This window comes from Pempheris klunzingeri, chromosome 12, assembly GCF_042242105.1.
Source record: "Pempheris klunzingeri isolate RE-2024b chromosome 12, fPemKlu1.hap1, whole genome shotgun sequence".
NCBI classification, from domain to species: Eukaryota; Metazoa; Chordata; class Actinopteri; order Acropomatiformes; family Pempheridae; genus Pempheris; species Pempheris klunzingeri.
In genome coordinates, this window is record NC_092023.1 from 26,588,821 (window position 1) to 26,614,165 (window position 25,345).

At 41.4% G+C, this 25,345-nt stretch overlaps 1 protein-coding gene across 1 annotated transcript in view; it reads left to right on the forward strand.

Annotated features, from left to right (window-relative positions):
- Window positions 1–387: 387 nt before the first annotated feature.
- LOC139210832 (regulator of microtubule dynamics protein 2) overlaps window positions 388–25,345 on the forward strand; it is a 30,672-nt gene continuing 5,714 nt past the window's right edge. The window contains exons 1-6 of the mRNA XM_070841009.1: window positions 388–486; window positions 1,938–2,392; window positions 13,464–13,641; window positions 13,741–13,843; window positions 15,387–15,447; window positions 24,861–24,936. Coding sequence (XP_070697110.1) covers window positions 1,947–2,392; window positions 13,464–13,641; window positions 13,741–13,843; window positions 15,387–15,447; window positions 24,861–24,936 — 864 coding nt within the window. The 5' untranslated portion in view covers window positions 388–486; window positions 1,938–1,946. The remainder of the gene's footprint in view (window positions 487–1,937; window positions 2,393–13,463; window positions 13,642–13,740; window positions 13,844–15,386; window positions 15,448–24,860; window positions 24,937–25,345) is intronic.

The window sequence follows — 25,345 nt, forward strand, 5'->3', positions numbered from 1 at the left end:
AAAAAACAAGGACTTGAATGCTTCATGTTTTTTCTATGCATTTCAGGCACCTGGGGCCATGACCCAGTAAGGGAGTAACAGGTAACCATAGGTCAGAGAATTATCACAGATCTGACAGGCAGACAGGCCACATTTAGAGTTTCATTTTCATTTCACATGCATCAGCTTGGAGTGAGGGAGAGGCCACCCGGTGGGAGCACGCCAACTCCACACAGAAAGCACCTGTGAGGCGCCAGTCATAGCATTAGTTTATTGAAACGTGATTGGATCAATTTGGGTTAATGATTTGAATTATAATCATAAATTGATACTCCCTGAGGATTTATTTGCGTCAGATTTATGAATGATTAATTTTCACTGTGAGTTAAACGCGCACTAAGGCCGGAACGTTTTAATTTCGCCGCCTGAAGCCGCACGGAATATTTTAACGGTTACACCAGCGAGCTGTCAAGCCAGCTGAAGTGGCTCTTCTCCTCTACCTGTGCAGTAAGGCCTTTATTATCGTTCATTTGGGGTTTATTTAGGAAGAACATGTTGGTGTAACGGGCTGTTGTGGTGCTGTGTGGCTGGAAGTGAGCAACTGGACGCGTTTTAACCGTTTAACCTTGACAGGGAACTTTGTTTTGAGTGTTAGCACAATGTCGAGCGACTTTAAGCTAGCAGCTTGTCATTGGCCGCTAATTAACGATAATTAATTTATCTTAGTAATGTGAAATTAATAGGAATCCCGCCTACGGCAGACATTGAATTTCTCAGTGTGTTCAGGGGTCACAGAGCTGGTGTTACTCTCTGACTGTTGGCGCTCAGGTGATTAGTATGTTGATCCACTTATCGAGGCTAGCTGGCCAGCCACACTCTCTACACTCTCTCTCAATCATTTCGTGACGTTGTGTTAGCCTTCATTCACCTTTAAGCTACAGGGACTCGAACCCTGAAGCGGCACAGAGCTAAAGGGTACAGTGTGGTCACCGCACAGACAACTTTAGGGAGATCTGTCGCCTACCAGTAACTCCTGCTGTAAATATGTCTCACACGTTTCGAGGACACACACATGGTGTCCAAACACAGATAAGAGAATAATGTTGTCTTTTCTTAGAGAAGCCACATGTTGTTGTGTCCCTGTGGAGTGGAGACTGAAACTGTAACTGAGCCAAGGACCCCAAAACTGACCCAAATTAGACCAATAACCCCCATTTGAATAGATCTGTCCCTGGGACCCCATCTGATAGGATTTTTGCTTTTAGATATTTTGTTACAGAAAGTGGATGAAACCCCTGATCAAAACATACAGACATTCAGCCACTGTGTTACATATATATGGAAGAACAGTGAAAATAAATAGCTGGGGACCCAGCATCCCCGTGGGGGAATGAACCCCACTTTGATACCCACTGCTGTAAGGTATCCACCAATGTACACTGTGCCAGTCAGCCATTGAGATACTGATTGCATATCACAAGTGTTAAAGGTGGAAGTTCACCATCTGACAAGGATGTCTTTTTTGTAAATAACAAAACGTATAAGTTGTACACTTCTCTAGTATTTGGACTGTCCAATATTAATATTAATCTAGGTGCAAGTTCACTATGAGTTGAATTTTGTTACTCAGTATTTGACTTAGAACCATCCGATTATCACTTGCTTGCTCTGTAATACCCAACTCTCAACGCAAAATGTTAACTATTAAACTGAACCCAGAACTGGTTTTCAGTTGATACTGACCTAAGTATTAACATCAGATGGTGAAAAGATGATGTTTTTCACTTTATTTGGACATTTTACAGACTAAAAAGATGTTTAAAAAAATAAGGAAATAGTTGTTCTCTGTAGCCCCACATTTTCCATATTTCCAATATGCAGAGAAGAAGATATGTTTCAAAGAAATGTTGATGAAATCGGTATCTTAAAGCTTGTTGTCTCTGTCCCGTTCTGTGCAGGCCTGCAGGATGGCCCAGGCAGACAGCAAGTTGCTGGTTCTGGGAGCGTTGGCTGGAGTGGCTGGCATCAGTTTGGCTGTGGTGTGTTACCAGGGCTTTAGGTCAAAACGAAGAAGCTCGTGGCCAGGCTTCTACCTCAGCCGCACTTATGAACAGGAGGCTGGTGTTATGTTGGTGGATGGTCCAGGTCTGCCCAGGGGCCAGGCTGAGGTGCTGGAGCGCCTTGAGGCCTTGATCCAGTGTGTGTCCGAGTTGAAGGATGAGATGAAATCACTGAAGAATGCTCTGCCGATGCTGCAGGACCAAGTCAGGGAGGAGCTGAGGGGACGTGATGAGGCACGTCGAGCCAGCTCTCTCCACCGAACCACACCAACACGCAGGAAAAGGGCTGCAGGCACCCTCACTGGGGCCAGACCTGGGGGTCGCAGCTCAGAGGAAGCAGAGAGTGAGGGAGGGTGAGTACTTTAAAAGCTTCAATACTCAATATTCCAGTTATAGAACCAATAATTATACATTTAAACATTTCCTCTACATCAATTTCTTTTAAATTATCCAAACTTCCTTTTACTACAACAGATTACATGACAGTAATGTGTTTTCTTAAACCTCCTCTATCTGAGTAACCCCACCCCCTCACAATGACACACATACAGTCAGTTAGTCCAATACAGCAGTCCTGTAATACATCCTGGCTTCATGAAGACTATATGTTCATGTTGTAATAGAGTGTAGATTCAGTTATATGGTCATTTTAGAAGATGTAGTTTGTGTTTTACACTGGCAGGTGTTTTTATTATTTTGTCCGTCCCGTTCATATCAATGGGGATAGGCTACCAAACAGAAACACCTCACTGTATAAGTGCAATACTGTTCAATATCACCACAAACCACAACCTCCAAAATGACCATAAAGTTGAATCTACACCTGCCAAAAGCATTCAACATTATAACCGTAATCAAGGGAGGATTAACTTTAGGACTGTTGTATTAGACTACATTATTTTTTGCCAGGAGTACCTAATAAACTGGCGGCTGAGTTTAGTTTTTAAGTGCTTTATTATTTAATTCCATCCATGGCGTCTAAGTTTACAGGAACCGCAAACACTCACACACAACCCACAATATTAACAATCTTTAAACAGAACACACTTACAAAATGGTAACCAGATATTAACTTCACGTGGCAGGCTTGGACCTTTGATCACAGCCAGTATTTTGGATTGTTGCTCACTGGACAATCATTAATTTTCTCGATTAGCTTGAGCTCAAAGTGCATTATCTTCATCACACATTACATCTATTTGTACACTAGTCACACAGCTGTTACTGAATATATGAATATATATTATCATCCCTTCTCCTCTCTCTATGCTGTTAGGGAACCCATGATACATGAGGGTCATTCTAAAGCGGGCCACTGCCCATACACATGCAAGGCACAAACATGATACCATGTTAAGACTTTGGTGGTTTTAAATATCTTTTACGTAACTGGTCTCTTCGGTGAGAAAATTAGAGTGTAAAAAAGCGAAAAATTATTTGACGACCCAGGTGTAACACTTTCACACCAGAATGCATAAAACTGTGTGTAAACACAAAGACAGAAATGTGCATGTGCATTCTTGTCATCAGATTCATAAAGCCATATGCACGTGTGCCTGGTTCTGTTTGATAATTCTAAATCATTGTCGAACCAGATGCACATGGTATTTGCAGTGATCATCTCAATCATCATTGTTATGAAATTGTTAAATAGTTTTTTTTAATGAATAAGAAAATATGAAGCTTCTCTAACTAATGATTAGTGATGATACCCAGCTGTGAACATCAGGGAGAAATAGTCTAAGTAATGGAGGGTTTGTGAAAGCCAGACAGTCAGCAAGTCATTGAAAGGAACTTGTATCATAGAGTGCTGGTGAAAGTGGTTTCTTCCTCCACAAAGGCAAATTATTTGGTTTAAAGTCTTTGGATCCGAACGTGGATTAGTAAAATGTTCCATCAATGTGAGAAGTAAAATGCACTCTTTCACAAGCTTTCACTTTGACTTTGATCAAGTTTAGAGTCTGGCTTATCATGTATTTTATTAGTATACAGTACTGTCCAAAAGTCTCTGGCAGGTGTGAAGAAATGCTGTGAAGTAAGAATGCTTTCATTTATAATATAACATTTAATTGTTTATTTTTATTGATTTACAAAATGCAAAGTGAGCGAACAGAAGAAACATCTAAATCAAATCAAGATTTGGTGTGACCACCCTTTGCCTTCAAAACAACATCACTTCTTCTAGATACACTTGCACAAAGTCAGGGATTTTGTAGGATCATAGTCGGGTGTATAATTAACCAATTATACCAAACAGGTGCTAATGATCATCAGTTTCATATGTGGGTTGAAACATAGTCATTAACTGAAACACAAACAGCTGTAGGAGGCTTACAGCTGGGTGAGGAACAGCCACACTGAGGTTGTGGAAGACAGTTTCATGTCACAGGTCAAACACCACTGCAAGACTGAGCACAGCAACAAGACTCAAGGTAGTTAAACTGCATCGGCAAGGTCTCTGCCAGGCAAAGATTTCAGAGCAGACGGGGGTTTCTAGATGTGCTGTTCAAGCTCTTCTGAAGCAGCACAAAGAAACAACGTTCTTTCTCGACCGTAGACGCAGCGGTCGGCCAAGGACACTTAGTGCAGCAGATGACAGACACATTATGTTTACTTCCCTTTGAAATCACAAGATGTCCAGCAGAGCCATCAGTTCAGAACTAGCAGAAACCAGTGAGACTAGGTACACCCATCTACTGTCCGGAGAAGTCTGGCCAGAGGTGGTCTTCATGGAAGAATTGTGGCCAATTGCTCTGAACTGATGAGTCAGAATGGAAATATCTGGCTGTAACAGAAGGCAGTTTGTTTCCTGAGGGGCTGGAGAGCGACACAATAATGAGTGTCTGCAGGCAGCGGTGAAGCTGGTGGAGGTTCTTTACAAGTTTGGGGCTGCATTTCTACAAATGGAGTTGGGGATTTGGTCTTGTAATCAGTAACTGTAATCATGTAGAATCAGTGTCATCATTACATAGTTTGTCCAGCAGACTCCACTGTTTACAGCACTTTGCTGCTGCTTATGAGCTGAGCACATGTTGGTGTAAAGGATCTAAAAATATTTATTCAAATACTGAAAAAAGATGTTATAGCTTTGAATTATCTGCCTTTGGTATGTATCTTTCTTACATTATTCTGATCACAAAAATGATTTGCATGTATATTAGTATTGGTTGCATCTTTTTTTTTTCTGGAATTATCAATACCAGCTTCAGCCACAAAATCCCATGAGGCTCCAGTCATTTCTTAATATACATAATGCCAGTAGATAAACACAAGATCAATAAACAACAGATGACCGTGTCAACAGGTGGCAAAAAGGTAAATTGATTTCACTTTAACAATCGTATCTATTGATGAGTATGTGAATCAAAAATCTTGTGGCCCTCCTACTTTACCAGTTAAACTGGCTTGCTCATGCTGTGTGCTCAATTAAAGTTACAACAGTATGTACATTTGCCTCAGGTGCTGCAGAGAACAGCAGACTAATCAAGCACCACATGCCAAGTCATCCACCTCCATCCTCAGCCAAATGCCTTGAACTCACGCCAACCCGAGATAACATAAACAACAGATGTCTCTCTCTGAATTGGACTATCATTTTAAATCTCATCTCATAAAAACAAATACCAACTGTTAAATGATGATGATTAAGCCACGGCTTTAATGTTTTCAACAGTCAGGCAGACTTAAGTTCTTCTCGGACGTGACTGAATATATTTTAAAGATTTGATTCTGAATGTAGCTCACATAGATTTTTGCAGGCACTGGGGTGGACATTTTGTCTGTGACTCGTGCACTTTACCTGGATTGACCTATGCTTCATTTGTGCAGGAAGTAGAGTGTGTGAAGTGCCAAGAAGACATCATAACACTGAGTGCAGCTGCTTTCACGTCCTAACCACACAATCTTTGGATGTGCAGTGAGCCTTAGATCAGAGCTGTACGGCTCCTCCCCATCTCTGTTACTGTCCTCACAATGATTAATCAATTGCCTCAGAGCCATTTTTTACAACTACAACAACATAAAGTAGGCCAACTGAACATCCAGTGCCCCCTGGATAATTTATCAGTGTTGTGTTTTACTGTCTGTCCTCTAAGAATCACATTCCACTCCAAAGTTGGGTTTTTTTTTCTTTCTGTTTTTACCAGGAAAGAGGCCAACGTCACTTGTTATATAATGTTTAAGATACTTGAGATAATGCTGATGCAACCAGATACGTGCCCATAAACATGTTGTTCGGAAAAGATTTATTTGCATTTGACATAGAGACAAAGACCCAACATGAAAAGCACTGGTGGCAGCATAAACGTATTTCAGGTCATGCACGTTTGTTGGCAGTGGAAGGGAGACAGTTCATAGACTCGTAATAACACCATGTCATACGAGTCCTCTTTCATGATGAATAAACATTTCAGGTCGACCCACCTCTACTTTTGTTACCATCGCCCTCGTGGAGGAGCAGATGGAAGCGTAAGGCTGCCCTCTAGCAGATGTGGTTCACAGGTTTTGAGTGACAGTCGTCGGCCGCATCAAATGCTCTTAATTACAGCCCGGGTTATTATGCTTTAAAAGAAATCACATCACGCACACACCTCCCATAATTAAAGAGCCTTTCCTGCCGGTCTGTTATTTGTATGAGCAGAGGGTGTGGGGAATAGTGGGAATGGTGCAATGGAGAATTTTCAGCCCCTTAGGGAATGTGTAGTGTTTTCCCCCAAAGGAGCCAGTTACACCCCTAATCCTCACATTCATTTAAAGGGCTCTTCATGTCTGTTTCGGCTGGCTTGGAAGTGTTTGGATCACAAGATCTCTACACAATATCCCCATGAGAGCCCTGATGCTATGGGTTGAGTAATAGTTACTGCACATTTGTTGAGATCTAAAGCCTTAGGAACACATTACAGATTATTAAGATTATGGCGTTTATTGCTCGAAGTTTGCAAACATCTCAGGTCAACAGCAATGCTTGGGTTTTGCATACTGTCAATTCTAGTATCAGTCAGCAACCGATAACTAGAGAAGAACACATCTTCAATTGTGCACTTTACTAAACTTTTGTAAATAATAGCTTTAGTGGGGCTGTAGCTTTCCAACAGGGGGCATCGTGCAAGTATGAAGAGGGCCTTCAACAAGCCCCATGCAGCAAGCTCTGCTGCAGAACCTGCTACATGCACATCATGAATAGGCAAAGGCTTGCGTTTATATCCTGCTGGAGCTGATAGTTTTTGCAGTCTTAATTGTTTTATACCATTTGTGTTGAAATGTTTTTCTAGTTGCATAATTGCAATTGATAAAAAAGATATATCTATAAACATACAGCATAAAGTTGATTTATAGAGATATTTGAAGCATGACCGGCGTTGGCAAATAGTCAGATAAAACAGTCTAGCTCAGACCTGAGTCCGTGTTACAACACATATTACTTGTGCAGAAATGTTCACAAGTATCAGAACAATTAGTGTGACACAATGTCAGTGTTATGAAGCAGGGTAGCGTCGATCTTAACAGGGAACTTGTAGACCCACAGCCACTGAAAGGTTGAAAGTTACGGCTGTTTATTCTATTCACTCCTCATGTGTCACCACGGCTTCCTCTGAGCTACCTCTCTGCCGTTTAAGGAGACCCATCAATCACCCTGTCTGTGTGCCAAGCTGTCAGAGGCTTCATTTAAAAATGTCTTGTAGAAACTTGTAATTCCTTGAACAGTTCCCACTCAGTTTATTCACATCACGTCGCTGTAGCTCAAGGACATTACCTCCGTCTTTTTTTCCTTTTCCAAAAAAATAGCATCTATGATATTGGATGGTTGTTGATTTAAGTAGATTTAAGCAGGAGTTTTGTTTAGTGACGGGCAAGCCTGATCAACACACAGAGAAATGTTTAGAAAGAGAGAAGGGAGCTCATTGTCTGCTTTGTGATTAAAAGCTTTAGTCTAACTTCCCTGTGACGTCATGGTACGTGTTACTCCGCAGCTGTCCGTAACCAAGACATTAACATCTATATCCTCGGATTCATACTTCAATGAAAGGCTTTTAGCCACACAAACAAACACGTTTATTGAATTGCCTACAATATATGCAGTGCACCCTCAGCTGTCTGATGCATCCCCAATCACCCTGTGGAGTCTGACTCCACCACCCACATCTCCCTTTCATCTTCAGTGACCAGCGCTGACTTCTCTGTGATCCTACAACCTGACACCTGTACATTTTGGGATGAATGAAAGGTTGAAAGTTTGCTCCCTGAATTGTTTTCTCTTATTTTCTGTGATACATTAAAGTGAATTAATATTTTTTTATGTTAACAATAGATCACAAAACTTCTTCTTTGTGAATTGGTACTGTTTGTTTCAGTTCTTTTCTCCTTTAGCAGACAGCTGCATAAGCAATTTGTGTCCTTGGCTGCTTGGCGATATTGACACAAAGTGTGGCCCGCAGAGACGATTAAAATTTGTGAATCGATTAAAATTTTAATTGTCTGTGGCCCCATTTCAGTACTTAAACTATCAACAGCGTGCATTGTAGTACACTACTTGGGTACTGTGTCAGACTGTGCCCCCCTCAGAAGCATTTGTCAGGTTAGGAATGATAACTAGTGGCGCCTCATGAGTGTTATTGCAATTATGTTTTGTCATCAATGCTAGCAGTGTTTGCACAAATTAGCGATGGAGATGGGGATGGAGCTAGACCAATGTCTAGCAGCTGTCTGATGTAGTAACAAATTCATAACCATTGTGACTTATCACAACAACAACAATAATGATATTGCTGATTAATGATTGCTTTTAGAATTATTTTTTTCACGTGTCTCTTTTTCCTGCGGCCCTTAAATTGGCACTCGCTCATAAAACTCTGACAACACCTGTTCTATATATATATATATATATATATATTACCATAAGTAGAGGAGTAAACACTCTTACACATTTCTAGAGTTTTTTTTTTTTTTTTTCTGGAGTTGATGTCTTCCTACCTCCTGTTCAGATTACTATCTCCTGCTTGTTACAAGTCAGACATCACTTGTGTACAATTGGGTGCAAACCCCAGATTCCATACTTGTTTCTTCCTCCTTCTATTTTAAGAACAAAGTTTTATATTTATGGTTGCCCAATAGAAAGGAACCTAGTGTGATGTCATGATCATGTAAGATGAATTATTACATTCATTATTGACTTTGTGGTATCATGTGACTGTGGCTCATGATTGACAGGTTATTTTTCATCCCTTTTTTTCCGCCTCTATTACTTACAACAACAAAGGGGAGCATAGTTAGAAACGCTGCAGTGTTGGCAGCTCTGTGGTTCAGCAGCTAATCAGCAGGAAAGTGGGAGTTAACATTCAAAGAGTCAATCCCTGCCCAGCCTTTTGGGGTGGTGGTGGGGTGAGAATAAATAAGTGGACTCTGTCCAGTCAGTCAGCCATTGTTGTAGAGCAGGCTTTCATAGGCTGAACTGCATGTTCCACAGACCGGTGGCGTTGGGATGGTAACTCAGGTTTGTTTTGAACGGTGTAACCGTGGAGACTACCATTGCTGAGCTCTATTGAGATATCCTATCATTGCCCCTTTGGGTCTGCATACTGAATGGCTAATCTCCTTCAGTGAGCAAACAGCCTGTTGAAAATGAAGGTGAATGCTTTCCAGTCCAGAAAGAAATTGACGTAGTGTTACAAGGTTGGACCCTGCATGGGCACATGTATTATACAGTTTTTTTGTTGCTGAATACACAGTGAAAGATACAACCAAATGTTTCAGTGGGCTAATTTTATACAGATTTACTGATTCTGGTACTGATGCTGCATCTAACTGTTATATTTATTATCAATTAAATGGCATATATTTAATTAATCAATACATTTTTTTACATCCTTGATTAATCAATCAATTGATGAAAAATCAATCAGCTAAATTGTTTTGTGTTTTACATGATTGTATATGTAATGTATATGTCTTTAGCTGTGTTTGAGTTTTGTATTGTCTGAAAAAAAACAGTGATTTAAAGGCACATGGGGCTCTTGGAAATTGTGACGGGCTATACTCAATTAATATTTTACTCCATATTTCTTACCTTGTTTGTTCAGAGGTGAAAAAACCTGAAGGCATTTGATTTACAGTGATATCAAACGGCAAAAGCAAGAAACTGCTCACATTTGTGGAACCATAACTGGCAAATGTTTGATATTTTTATTTTCTGCTAGTTAATTGATTATCAAAATTGTCACACTACCTGCCGACCACTCGTTTTAATACCACAAAAATAATGTCTGAGCGAGCTAGAGGTGTCAATGACCACAACCTAAGCCAACCCCTCCCACTAAATCTGCCCTATGAAAATCACGGGGTTCATACGGATCATGGAAATCCTTGAAAATGCTTGAAGTAGGTGTTGGTGCTTGAATGTGGTATTTTCAAGGTTTGAAAGGTGCCTGGAATTTGAATAAAGTGCTTGAAATTGTAGTTTCTTTAATTTAATAAGTCACTATTTGATTGAATAGTTTGCTTTTTAAAGAAAGTAAGTCTGTGAGAGCTTAATTGATTTGAGTATATTTAATTTACCACAGCCATAAGGTGCTGGGAAACTTTGAAAATGTGCCTTGAAAATGCAAGTGCTTGAATTTCTCTTTGGAAAAGGTGCAAGAAACCTGGTATAAGCTCGCAAATCTGCCTCCCTTCCCTTTCACTGTTTTATGTGCTTCCACTGCTGCTGTTTTTTGGTGTTTTTGCACAAAATTACAAATATAAAATTTTTATGCCTTTACAAATCGAATTTGCCTGCAGAAAAAAACAAACAATTTGTTGTCATGTGTGAGTCATGGGAGGGCCTGCTGATACCTAGTCAGTGTTGAAATGCTAATGACAATATTTAGACTTGTTCTTTCAGAGATGTGCTAGTAACGTTGCAAGGATTATAATGGTTCCTGCACAAACATATGTATGCTACATAAGCACATGCAGTAATACAAATAGATCCTTAGCTTCTCTTTTCTTTCAACTCAAGTGATTCATGAGCCGTGGAATGGCGTGACAGGAATGCGCTGATCACTCAGTACTCTGCTGTCTGTCTCTCCAGCTCCACTGAGTAAATAACTGTAGGGAGGAAGGGAAACCGGACTGCTGAATGAATAAAAGGACAAAAGGATGAATGAATTAGGGAATGAATGAATGAATGAATGACACAAGTCCAATAATGCGAGTGTCTTGCTATAGTTAAATGCCAGGTCTATTTGCTGCATGGCAATGCTCTGTAACGTGGTGCGGGCAGACAAAAAAGTAAGACCACAGCAGTCAGAGTAAACACAAAAGCACACCCATTCAGATTTTTCTAAGCTGGGGTGTATTGGCCAATAAATCGTTTGAGCCATGCCTGCAGGTTTTAGGGTTTACTCGGGGGTTAGTGCAGAGAGGGGGATTGTTGAAAGGCTTTGGCACACTATATCTCAAAATGATGGCGTAAAAGCAGATGGAGGCTTAGAAAAAAGATGCTGTAAAGTCTAGGTTCTCTTACCGTTACAGGGATTCTGTTTCCCAGTAAGCTACAGAATTTGATTCAAGTATAATCCTGTGTTCTCACTTTATATCATAAACATTATGACACATATCTACATATCTAGCTGCTATGTTTTAGCATTCTCCTTTATCTTCCTACCACAGTGGCTGCTGTTCAGCAAAAGTTAGATTGCTCACTTAATACCTGCATTAACTAATGTTCTAGCCACTTGGGGGCAGAGGGAACAAGTCATTTGATACATTGTTTATATAAAGACATTTAATATATTAACCATTATATAGAAGCAGGTTTATTTTCCTTTAAACAGCACAGACCTGACATATTGTTACCTTTTATGTTGATATGGTGAACACACCAGGCTGACACTGAGAAGCAGTATATTCATTCTCCTTTTACCTCTGTTTTGGTCTCCACCAACTCTGGAGGGAAATATCTGGCAGTTAAGCTGCTCCATTGTGTTCACCCTGAGTGTCAGACTTTGGTGCCTGACAGGTAGTGTATGGTGGGTTTTTAAAGCTTTTGATGATGACATGAGTGATCTAAAACGGTGAGGTTGCAGGCCATTAAACCAATCAGAAGTTCACAGTCAGTTTGTATTCAACTGTGCCAAGCAGGTTGTTTTTTCATGCCGTTTGTTAATTTCTTTGCCTGTTTGTTTGTCAGTATTTTCCGATCAGATGGCCTGATTTTCTTGACACTTGGTGGAAGGGTGTAGCACGGCCCAAAGAAGAACCAATTAACCTTTGGAGTGGCAAAGTAAATGGTGTGGTGCAACTAAATGTACAATAAAACATGTTTTTGACATACTTGCTATAGTTTTGAAAACCTATCCAGACGTAATATATAGTTGCGCTAAACTAAAATAGCAGCTTTATTCCTGCATGCACCTGATGGTAACAGACAACACTGTGTTCTGTAAAATTCTTCATCTCAGCACACCGTTGCAGCTTCATTTGTGTTGACTTTGCCGTGGTGCATTATTTTTGACCGTTCCTTTCTTGACTGAAGCAGATCTCTGCAGCTCAGATGCCTTCATATTACTTCTATAATCACAGCACTCAGGTTTGAAGGTGTGTGTTGTGGGGTGGAGTTAGGAAGCAGCCTCCGGCACAAGGCACCTGTTGGGTCCACAGTCTTTCTGTCTGTGGCCCGCTCTGACACATCCTTCCAGAACCATGGCTCGCAGCCCAAAATATTCCCTTAACCACCAATGACGCACATGTAGCCGCTGCCAACACCTAATAGAGGCTTTTCATATTTTCACCCTTGTCTCTGTCTTTCATTTTTACCTATATCGTTAATATAGCTTTTTTTTTTAACTGCTGCCTTTTAAGTGCTAGCTTAGGGTGTTTGTACAAACTCACAGTAGTTGAAAGGGCACCGTAAAAACGTCTAATGCGAGTGTTGCGTGCCTCACCCTGACAAACAAGTCTCTGTGTTGGTGGAAAAGCCTTCAGGTATCCACGTTAAGACGTCAAGAGTTTCTTAACAGCCAGTATTTATAAACAATTAAGTGACCCCACTTATGTAAACAAACCCAGTGCCATTTGTGTGTAAACAGGCAGTGAAGATTGATCCTTTATAATCAGCGCCTGGCAGAAAACTGCAAAAATGCTCGTTAAGACAGGATTTTGATTGATTTCCAAAAAAACTCCTTAGCTGAGATGTTTTCATTCAACCACACAAGTAGAAGACAGTTGTAGATTGTGTTACCAGGAAACTGGCAACATTTAAGCTGCTTATTGATGCCTCCTGAGGCCACACCTTGCTGATGGCAGGATGGAGACGGTCTGGCCTGGTGATGGGAACCAACCACGTTGGTGTTCAGTGCAGCTTTAGTTCGGTGTAATTGCACATGCTGACAGCAAACTGACGCTTCACCTTTTCTTTTGCCAACGCGCTGTGCTATGTGTTTGTTTCAGGTACATGACGGCACTGACCGATTCTGAGGAAGAAGAGCTAAATGACAGGGAACAGGGGGATGAAGAGCAACCTGCAGACAAGTTATCTGTCCTCATTGAGAGGATCGACTGCTTGCATCAGGGCACTGACGCTGACAAAAGGGAAAGTCTGAACCTCCTTTTAGAGCAGAGGGAGGAGGTGAGTAAAACTCCCTGCACACATTCAATTGATAGAAGTTAGTAATCCGGTAGCTCAATACAGAACAGTGTGTTTTAACACTTGTATGTATTTCTGTAGTTTGGCCAGATCTCAACATATCTTTGGCGGCTAATTCGAGCTTACTGTGATGTTCATGACGTCAGCTCCACTCTGGAGGAGAAGAAGACCCACGCAGAAACTGGTAATCTACTAAACCTTGTGTTATACCACATTTGTCACACATCACACTTTGGATTTGTGTTGATACAATATCCTAACCACAGCTGTTGTACTGGCCAAAACCCAAATGCCGGTGTCTCATCTGGAAAACCCACGTAAGACCTCAGTCAGTAACTTTGAGTTGTTCGCCGACAATGAATTAGCAGAAACAAAGTCTGGCAAATTACAGCCTGCGGTAACAGTCAAGTTAAGGACCAGATAATGTTAAGTAGAAGTGTAAATCTCTTAGCACAGTCCATTTTAGGAGGAAAGCACACATAAGGTCTGAATTGGTGTAAATGTATCATACTAGCCGGATTGTTTTACAAGCACGTCTCCACTCTAATAACATAGGACTGATGCTGAATGACCAACACTTCCAGAAAAGCCCTTGTTGTGTTCCTGTTTCCTAGATTTGCAGCCTCTGCAACCAAACAAGTCGAAATATAAGGACCAAAATCAATGTGACTGATGCCTCAGTCTACATTTGCAAATCATTCTATCATATATGATCAATGTGAAATGACGCAGAATGCTTAGAGAGCAAACAGACTTTATTTGTTACACTCAAACTCACTTTACAAAATTGGCATTTCATGTTGCCTTCTTCATCCTGGCGGCAACCAGATCCTCAGTCGCCTCCTATTCCTCGACTTCCAATGTCTTTCAGTGTTTAGAAAATGTCAGCGCTACGAATTGATATCGTACAGCCTGCCACTGACACTGTGACCAAGACATATTTAGAGCCATCTCACACAGTGTGACATACATTAAGCTCTTTTTGTTATCACACCCCTCTATAAGAACATATACACGTTTTCTGGTTTTTATTGCCCACTGAACTCTTAACATGAAATTGCTCCACAGGATGTCTAGTCCACACACTGTACATAAGTTATACTCCAAAAAAAGACATCTTACAGTCTCAAAGTCAAGTTAATGATCACAAAACATCTTTCTCAGTGATCTCGCACGTGGGCCTTTAGAGCAGGACTTTCCATGCTCATCTTGTGTTACTCTCTAAGACTTTGCACAGTTACCCGTAAAGCTTTTTATTTCTCAAACAGAGGCTGTTTTGTGATTGTACTGAAGTTCAGACTGGATTGACCTGTTTCTCTTTAATCCTTCCTGATCAATGTGCCTCTAATCAGAGCTGGCCAGGTGCTTCCTGCAAAGACACCTGTGTCAATTTGACAGTGTGGGTGTTTAAAGCAACAGGGCATCGTATTTAACATTAATTTAGATATTAATAGAGCGGCTGGAATATGATACTTTGAACTGAGGATTTAAAACTGAGCCCTTATCTAGGATTGCATTTCATGCCACTTCTGTTTTTATTGCTTTAATCCCGTGCCCAGTGTTGTCTCTTGATTTATGTATCTCCTGTTTTGTTTTCTCAGTCAACACACCACTCGACTCTGCTAATCCTCATACTCTTCACTTGTCTTGTGTACAAGAATGTACTGGATGAATCTGTGTTCCATCAAAGCATCATTGTCTGTTGTCTGTCTTTTATTTTCTCTCAGGGAAGAAAGTCGGTGAGGAGGCAGTGAGCCTGAACCCTACATGTGCTGAAAGTCATCAGTGGTAGGTTTGAACCTTCTTTTCACATTTCAGCATTTGAAAGCTACTTTTTTCTGTGCAGTTACGTTTTTGCAGCTGCCATTTTAAAAGCAAATCAATCAAAGATACTTGAAGACACAGTTTGATGGTATGTGACTTGCCGTCATTGAGCCCCAGTATGTGAATCACCTATGGTTGACTTCTAATCCAGTTAAACTTGATCAGTAAATGCAGTGAGACAGCATAAATACAGGTACTTTCCCCAGATGAGAGCTGTTGGGGGGCCATGCTTTTGAGTGACGTGTTGGCCTGGAGCAGCTGTTCCTCAGTGTCTGAATGGATGTTTGACTCAGGTGTCTCTTTGAGCAGTTTCTCAAATATAACGTGAATGAATCCAAAGGAGTATCTAAGAAGGCCCACAGGGATAAAAGATGGGGTGACTTAAATGTGAATTATACTGGTTTACTCTTTGGACCAAACCAAAGCAGGCTTGGTTATACAAAGAAAACATGCATATTTTGTGAAATAGTGAAATAATGGTTGTCAGCAGAGCATCCTGCTATGCTTTGCAGTCGTCCATGTTTGTGAGATGATAGTTACCTTCCAAACATCTCCTTCCTGCAGATCCCCCCCAGCCTCTTGATAGCATCGCATCCAGTTTGAGGAATGTAAACAGGGCTTAGGTTACCTCTGCTCTGATAGACTGACGGCTGCACTAGAATAACTCGTGTGATAAATGGTCTTCTACTACTGCAGTTGCTGTTCCTGTATGTTGGTGGTTGCTTCACAGCATGAGCTGTACACAAACAGTGGTTGGGGTTATACATTAGTGGTACATTTGGCACCAAGGCAGTGAGGACTTATAGCACGTAGCATTTGATGTACCATATTCTTCTTCCAGCTGTGGTCAACGTTTGATTTGTCCTACAGAAAAAATATCTTTTAAAAACATATGTGACAGGTAAAACATGAGGTAATTCTCAGACAGAGGAAATCAGAGGAGCCTCCTCTCCCCTTGTATACCTCCCCAGTTGTTCTGTGATTCAGGGAAAAATCCCCTTGCTTTTAATTAGTTGTGCAGAGTGGGCCTGATGGCATGAATGCCGTTAGTATTTATGCAGGCCCCAGTGGTGCATTCCTCATCTGACTGCTCATGTCAAAACTTGACTGCTGATCATACATGGAATCCATGGCTAGAAGAAAGAGATGAAGATTGCACCAGATGCAGCTCTGGGATCAACTTGCAACTGCGAGTCAGCTTCAGATGCAGCTTTATTGAAATGATACAATGCCCCTTTTGTTTAGCTTAGCTTAACTCATGTTCAACATTGAGCAAACATGAATCCCATACAGTAAACAGTGTACGGTGTTTGGTTGTTTATATAGTTCTAATAGTTTCCCCAGTGTACGTATTTGTTACCATTAATTGCATTCACTGAATTAGTGTCCTGTGTAATTGAGATCATGTGGTTGCTTTCTGTATACACACTTATGAAGTTTTCTCATGGAAAACAGACCCAAACTGCCTACTCGAGCCAGCAGCCCAGTTTGCCCTGTTCGTTAGGGAATAATTAGCATTAGCTCATGCACATACCGGAGCACTCGAGACGTCAAGTGAAATAGAAGGCCGTGTTTGTTTAGTTAATTAAGAGCAACAGCTTTAAAAAAGCTTAATGCTTAATCCTATATCCACTAATGGCATTTGTAAGATTCTTAAACCAAGCAGAAACGCTGTCTAAATTGAATGGACAGGGCAAAGTAGGTAAAGCCGCACTTTGAGAAGGGAGGAGGCAGGGACTGGGGACGGTGCCAGGCAGTGTTGCAAGGAAGTTTATGTCTGAGGTAACTGTTTACTTAGCACACCGATGCCGTGAGAAAACTTGTCACCTGTTTCCCTGAATGCCGCCCAGCTTGTCACTATTTGGCAGATGTTGTTTAGACATGCTGCCAATCAGTTCCTACGCTGCCACTGAAACCAGCCACAGAGACTTCTTTACATTACCCCAATGAATGGACGTTTTTTTTTTTTTTAAACCTTTCCATTGCCATCTACTCTAATTTAACTCTGTTATAGTGTTGGAAGGGGTTCAAGTGGAGGCTGAATATGTCTTTACATGTGAAAAGTATTTTTAACTTGTATTTTGGTTACAGCTTTTCTAAATCTGAAAACACATGAAACAAATGAATTTGATGCAGGCACAACTGACGTGTGCATGAAACCAACTCTTAACATATATGACATTTCAGCAAATACTTGGCCCAACAAAATGAATGTACGTAGTTAGATTGAATGACCAACACATAAACAGTAGTAGTAGAACTACAGTATGCTGTGTGCTGTGAGTTACACAGAAAGATGAATGACCTCATCTGTCCCTGCTTGAAGGCACCTGTTGTCGGATGCACTGTGAACTAACAATTATTGTTGTAATTTATTTAATTTAAACAGTTAACTATATTAGGGTAACCAAAACAAGGCCTGCTGACTCATCCCTAGTCTTCATGATGCAGCATCACAAAGCTGGTGGAGGCAGGTAAAATTGGATGTTCACCAAAGCTTTCATTCAGAAAAGAAAATAGTTAAGTTTGATGACACACAAACTCTGTCGCATTAAACCAGTGTTACACATCCCCAATTACATAATAAGTATTATAGTTCTGTACCTGCCTTCAGCTTTGGACCAAACTATACAATTCCCACCAAATAAGTTTCAATGTTATTTTTATCTGTTTGCACAATTTGCTTACGTTGTTTTTGTAGTTACAGTATATCCTGAAATCATAGCTGGTGAACCACAGTGCCCTAAAGGTTGTTCACTCAGACTTTTGAGTGGCAGCTTAGCAGGTAGGGTAGGACAGTCTCAAAAACTTGCTCTGTTGTATTTGTAGCTTGCAGGGCAAGTCACAGATGTTATTGAATACATTGTGTCTCGGTGGAAGGTACGGCCGCTCTAGTTGTGTTTTAGTTTCGAGCATGAATCAGTCACATGAATGAATTTAGACCAAATTCCACTCAACCCGGCTCACAAAGTTTGTTCTGCCTTCACTGGCTCCTCCTAATGCATAGAAATGCAGCCTTTTTTTTCGACTAACTTTGCTGGGACACAAGCAGTGTACTTTGCATTCACCACTATCCCAAAATTCTAAGGACTAGATTGTTGTTCGGGGGTGAGACGCTGACCAATAGTCGATTTTTAATAACGATAGTTATTAGGATAAAGTTGATAGCCAACCAGTCAATCCATAGATCTACAAGCAATCAGGGCAACAAAACGTGATGTCATGAATATTCCAAATACAACATTCACTTGCAAAGCAGTTTGTTTACTGCTGATGTGATAGCGGATTCAACAAAACATTCCGCATCAGCGTCAGTCATCTTGGTTGTTCAAGAAATGCCTCAACGGTGCTCCTCCGTCAGTCATCGTATCAAACCTGCCCCATATCAGATAAAGGGTTGTGATTGGTGCGACACAGGCCTGGTCGGCTGGAGATCTGTCTGAGCGGGAGGGTGGCCAGACGCATCAGCCAGATCAAATACAGCATGAGCTTGAATATTCATCTGGTTCCCAGGCTGATGTTAAGCTGTTATGTGAGAAAAAATACAAATAGCCACTAGCCATTATCCAAAGCTTTGGAACTCTTCAATACTGAAATTGGTATCAGCCTCATGAATCAAGTGTTGTGTCCTTGTTCACTTAAGTTTATTAACGTGAAGCTCATTCTGTAGGTTTGTATTTATCTGTGCAGCACCTCTTCAATGTCCGTAGTGAAACTCCTCACACTGTAATCATAGAACCAGGGATTACACCAAATAACCAAAAGCTTTTATCCATTAAAAACTGCTGATGTGCCGCTACAAGCTGCAAAACATTTTTGTCAAGCTCACACAGTCAGAAACATGCAGCATCCTCTCTGAGCCTGTACCAGTACGTTGGCTTTGAAGACGTCAAGTGATGAATGAATGTGATGTCCATGTACGAGTCATCACTTCACAGGAGATTACACATACTTTCCCACTCTGTCATGCCCCAGGTTTCTGTACTTTTCCCAGGATGGGTGGATGAGGACTCTTTTGAAGCTGGGTGTGTATCGAGGCACTTTAGTCAAAGATCACCATTGAGAGGGATATGATCAGCGTCTCCTCAGCTCTCCCTGCTGTCACCCCCAAAATGTTTTAATTCTCCGTGCATGTCAGAGTATGCGCCTCAACCTCTCCGCTCTCGGATTTTATTCTACAAAAGCACTCCAGTAATTTGTAGCCATCGTGCCTGCCGTGTAGCTTTCAAGTAAACTATTTCATGAAAGTGAGCTAATGTGTGGACCACAGATGATATATAACTTAACATGTGTTTTTGTCTGTGGGTGTGTAAATGTGCATGAATGAGTGCACAGTATGCATACATTAGGTTATATGAGGGGCTTTCGTGACAGCGAGTGTGAAGTCTGTTTTTATAATTTCAGCAGGCTGACGGTTACGAGATGTGATTGCATTCTTGTATCGTTGGCTGTGTTTATTGGTGCGTTTTCAATGATCCCACTGTGTGAATTCAGCCCATGTAAAGCCCCGACTATAGGGCCTCTCTGATGGTACAAAGGCCCGCGGATTAAGCAGGGAGTCTGTGCCAGTGCCACTCAGAGGAGGGGGCAGGATGGGGTCACTTTGACCTCTACAAAGACAACTTTAATTTCAAACACGTGCCTCTGTTTGCTGCGGTCATTGCCAGTGTCACTGTGGCAGCATTGTGCTGTGTACCCGGTAGCCGTGGAAACCCTGTGTATGTGTAAACTTCAGACCTCACTGTACTCTTGTTCATCACTGTGGGAACACTTGACACACAGCCACAAATCCCACCTCCCATCTTTCTGTCACGGGTCAAGTATATCAGCGCACTTCACACACTCCCACATTGTCTCATCTCACAGGTTGTCCTTGAATTCCTCGAGTTCCTCCTCGTGTTTCTGTACAAGTTTTAGCCTGGAGTCCTGCCTGGCCCTCTCCATCTTGAATGAGCTCTCTATGTTTGGATTTGAAGGCTGAAACCAATCTGCTGTTTCCGCCAGGCAGCTGCCCTTTTGTTTTTGCCCAGTAGAGTGGGGGATTTCACTGAGCCACGATTAGAAATGCGAACTAACCTTGCGCAATTAAGTGCTCTATCCTCCTCATCTTCACCCTGTCATGTTTTGCCGCCGCCCACCTTTCCTCCTCCTCTTGATATTTCCCTTTCTAGACAGTTGAGGAGAGATAGTATTTCAGCTGAGAGAAGAAAGGAAAGCATAAACAACGGCAGGTTGGCCCCTGAGGCTAGACACACCTCTCTACATCTTCACATCCCATCTCCTTATAGGCTCCCTTTCCTTACCTGTCCACGCCTCTCCACCAAAGGCTTGGTGCCATTTCACACAATGACAATAGATATGTTGCACAACACCAAAAACAAAACACTCCATTTCCTGCATGGTACAGAAAACCTGATCTTTAATTCTTTAAAGTTTACATCTAGAAACTTAACATATAGAAGACACAAGTAGATAGATGATCACAAATGCAAACCCCCCTCCCTGTCTAACTCCACAGGGGAAAGTCCAGGTGCACAGATGAGCCAACATTATTGTATGCGGGGCCAATCATGAGCAGCTCTGCCACTGGCACTCATAAGTCCACATACTTTTCAGTAAACACTGCCAGAATAGCTACTTGCTGAATAATGTTTGAGCTAGCCAATCAGATGGAAGTAAAAATATGTCTTGCGGTAGCCTGGATGTTGAGCAATCTCTCCCACAGCCCTCACCTGGCCAATGCAGGATCTCAATCATGGTTACTATTGCCCTCTGGTATGCTGGTCTGGTTGCTCTCCTTATCTCACCACTAGTAAGATTTATTGTATTTAATCACATCAGCATACTACAGCATGCTAGAGGGGAATGACTAACTGGTTAGCATAACAGATTACAGTTTAGTTTATTGCTGTCTGGTTGGATTCACAGAGCTGTAAGAAACAATTGTTTTTATTAGCAATTGACTGGCTGTCACCGTCTCTCACAGTTTTGTTAATCCAAAACCTAATAAATATTCAGTTTACGGTGATGTGGAAAATGTAAGAGTAGCTAATCCTCACATTTGAGAATCTGGCCTTTTTAATCATAAATTTAGAAACAATCAATTATGAAATTGTTGTCTATACATTTTGTTAACCATTTATTCAACTGTCAACTTGGTAATTTGTTCGAGCTTTTGTCTTTCATTACGGCACGTTTGAACAAGACTGAGAGTTAACAGCCAGCCAACTCAATGAGGTTGTGTTTAGGCGCAGCGATGCTTTATGCTAAAAGCTAATGTCGGCACGTTAACATGCTCACAATAATACCAATGTTTGTATCATGTTCACAAACCAAAGTTCTGGGCAAAGGAAAGTTTTACCTGATGTGAAAGTTGAAAGCGTAAAAACAATGAATAGCTGCATGGTACATGGTATTTCATCCAACAGTTGTTGACACATTTCTCTCAATACCATGAATGATAACCTCTTGGTGGTGCTAGAGGAAAAGTCAAGGGACTGACGGATCTCTGAGCAACTCTCACTATTTGCATGACGGGCTCAAAATGACATTAAAATGTGGTGGCCGAGCGCAAACTAACTGTGTCGCAGCTTTGTTTCCTCCCAGCTGATATTTAGTCTCCGGTCATGGATTTGCTCAAAGCCTTTTACATCCAGCAGTCTGTTTTTATTGGAAGCTAGGCAGCACAACTGCAGACAGATAGCATCTCTGCTCCTGTGATGTTGTGGAGCTCTCCACTCATCGAGCGCCAACCAGCGGCAGAGTGGCCGCACCCTGCGCTGCCTTAAGAAAATAAACACAGACCTTTTTGGTTACAATTGCACACAATTTGTCTGCCTTTGTTTGCTTTGCAGAGAAAATTTTGGGCACTCAGAAGTGATGTGGTTAGTACTTGTCTTATCACTGTTAATTTTCCACGCCGCCCACAGTAAGTAGGAGTAATGATGGTTAGTACAAGGACTAATGTTTGTACGATGTTTCACCCAATTACATCCACCTGATTTTTGCATCTTTTTTTTCTTTTTGCACATTTTGATCAGTTAATGGTTGGAAAATTGTCAACTGGAGTCAAACTGCCCGGTATCTTGCTTGCCAGTTAGAAAGACCGTTGTACATTCTGTATCTTAATAGTATAATTCGCACTCTGCCACAGCTCAATAGATCTCACCCCCTTTTATCCCGGTGTTTTAATCTGTGTCGGTATGCTGTGCCCGATCACAGAGAGACTGAGCGATAAAAACTGAGAGCGACAACAGAGAACAGTAGCCCACCGCCAAATCATGCCATGTTACAGAATCCATTCACACATATCAGACACCTCAGTACACACACGTACAGCTTCAGATTCCATCTACCATCAGCACCACCATGTCAGACGACACTGTTTGATGACCTTTGTACCCGCTGATCCTTCCTATAAAAAGGTGTTTATGTCGCTCTGTGGTGTTTGACAGAGTACCAGCAGGATTAAAGTAGCCTTGCGGTGAAAAGACTTTGATCAGCTCTCTCCTCTCCTCTCCAAACCCTCAGCGTCATGCTGACTTACAGATCCCAAAGCTGAAGTCGCTCTTTGTTTCCCCTCCACCTGCCCATTGGTCCAAGTCAGTGTATTAATTAGTGAGTGAGGGAATAAGGTGAAGCAGCTTATCTCTGCTGATGTTATCTAATGAGGAGTCTCGCTAAAGGAGGTTGAGTGTTTGTGGTTTTTCAGTGCCCCTTTGGTTTCTCATCGTTAATGACCCAGAGAAAAGGTGGTGTGACTGAAAGCTGCTGCCGAATTTCTCTCCATTCCTCCCACCTACGCAGACTTCACGACTCGGCAACCAGAACCTGAGCCTGCTGCTATCATTGTAAATTCATATTAGTTTGTATCAAGTGCAAGTTGTCAGAACGGCTTAAAATGCTCAATTCTCAAGCCTGTGGCACACCAGCCGAACTTTCTCCAACAAACACAGATGTTTGTTTGGCGTGCCATGGCTGTCTGTCCCTGTTTGGAATTGCTTGGAGATGTTTGGTCAGATTCAACATGTTCAATCCCTGTTTGTCCATGTTTGGTGAAGTTTGGGCCTGTTTGCCATGCTTTCAGAACCGTGTCCATTGCAACACAGCTCGTGCATGCCTAGCTTTGGTGGTAAACTCATTGGGCCAGCTGTTAATTTGTTGTCAAAAACCTCGGAGTGACCATCAGTAGCTCTCCTGGACAGATACAGCAGCTGTGAGTAGTACTTTGACAAGTGGCTGTTGAGAAGATTACAAAATCACAGATTAAAAGCTTCCTTTTGTCCAATATTTCCAATATTTCTTGCATGTTTGAAGGCGTCGTGCACTCGACAGTACAAGTAGTGTCTCTGAATTAGAGTAGATATCCCCTTCACTCTCTATTTTGAGGTGTAAGTGAACTGTTTGTTACTGGTCAGCTCTTTGTTTTGTTGATCAGAGAGTCATGGGCTTTAGCCATTAACATACAAACAATATCAAGTGAAAACAACAAGGCTCTTCTACCCCACAGGGTACTTCTTCAGTTGCCATGGGGTACATGGAAAAAAGTATGCAGTAGCTCAACTAATTTGACAAAGTAGAAAAATATAGTTGGTGTCACAGCACACAGTCTAGTTAGCTAAAGGTAATGGATAAATGTTTGAATTAGTTACTAGCAGTTATGGTTAAATGGTGGATATAGGCAGCATCCAGTTTAAAATCAATTCAAACACATTTGGAGCATGATGTGGGGTGTTCATGAAAGGGCACTTGAGCTCATCTAACAGGGCTTGGTGGAGGGTGTACATCAGACAAAACAATTTTAGAACCACTGGATTAAGTGATGGTGTTGAGGTGCCCTTGTAGAAGACACTTGATGCCCACCTGTCTTGAGGGAAGAGTATGGTCAAAACAAACAAATCCCTAGGACGTGCTGACCAACCGTCATTTATAGCTGTTCTGGACAGCAACACTCTTTGACACAGAGAGGGGTGGCCACATGGTGATTGTTCAAATATGTTTATTTATGAAGCCCGATGTCACATATCAGCAGGGTATAATCAGAAACCATTATTTTCTTTTTGAATAAAAAAGAACATCCAAGAGTTTCTATGTTTATTTTGAATATTACAAAAACTAAAATTGGATAAAAGACACAGTAAGAGAGATTTTAAACTGGCCATTCACAATGCAGTTTTTTAAATTCACTTATTAATTTGAAATTTCTCCCAATTTGGACTTGAAGAGTTTTGTCAGCTGTGCTGTTAAAGGCAATGGCTCAAGAGGATCTTGTTTACTGCCGATCACAGTGGTGCTTTCCTTCTTCTAGCTAGAGACGGTAACTTTTTGGGTGCAGGGGACAAAAGAGCACAACTGATCAGCATAATGCCTCTCCACAGGTATGCCATCATGTGTGGAATTATGGCAGAATATGACACAGTGCAGAACAAAATAAAGAACGGATACATATTTAAGGTAAGTTGTTATCTCCCACAGACTACACAGTACTGTAGTTATATGCTGCGACTGTGCACGTTCTGAAACATTTTATGACTACTTCATGAATTTCATTATTATGTGTATACATTTTTCATATATGTGTGTTTCCCCTATGTACTTAGAGTTGAGGGGAAGTGCTCCTAAGCTAGTAAGCCACTCCTACAGTCATTCAGTTACATAAGACAGAGTGTGGAACTGCACGTAGCATTTTATCTTCTGTCAGCGGCTTCCCCCAAACACTGCGTACCTGTAAAACTCTTGACAGGTGAAAGAGAGAGAGAGAGATAGCGCTGGAGAGGAAAGATACGAAAAAAAAACCCTGAATCACAGAGAGGCAGAATGGAAAAGGACGAGGGAGGGTGTGTGACAGCCAGGAGTGTGTGGT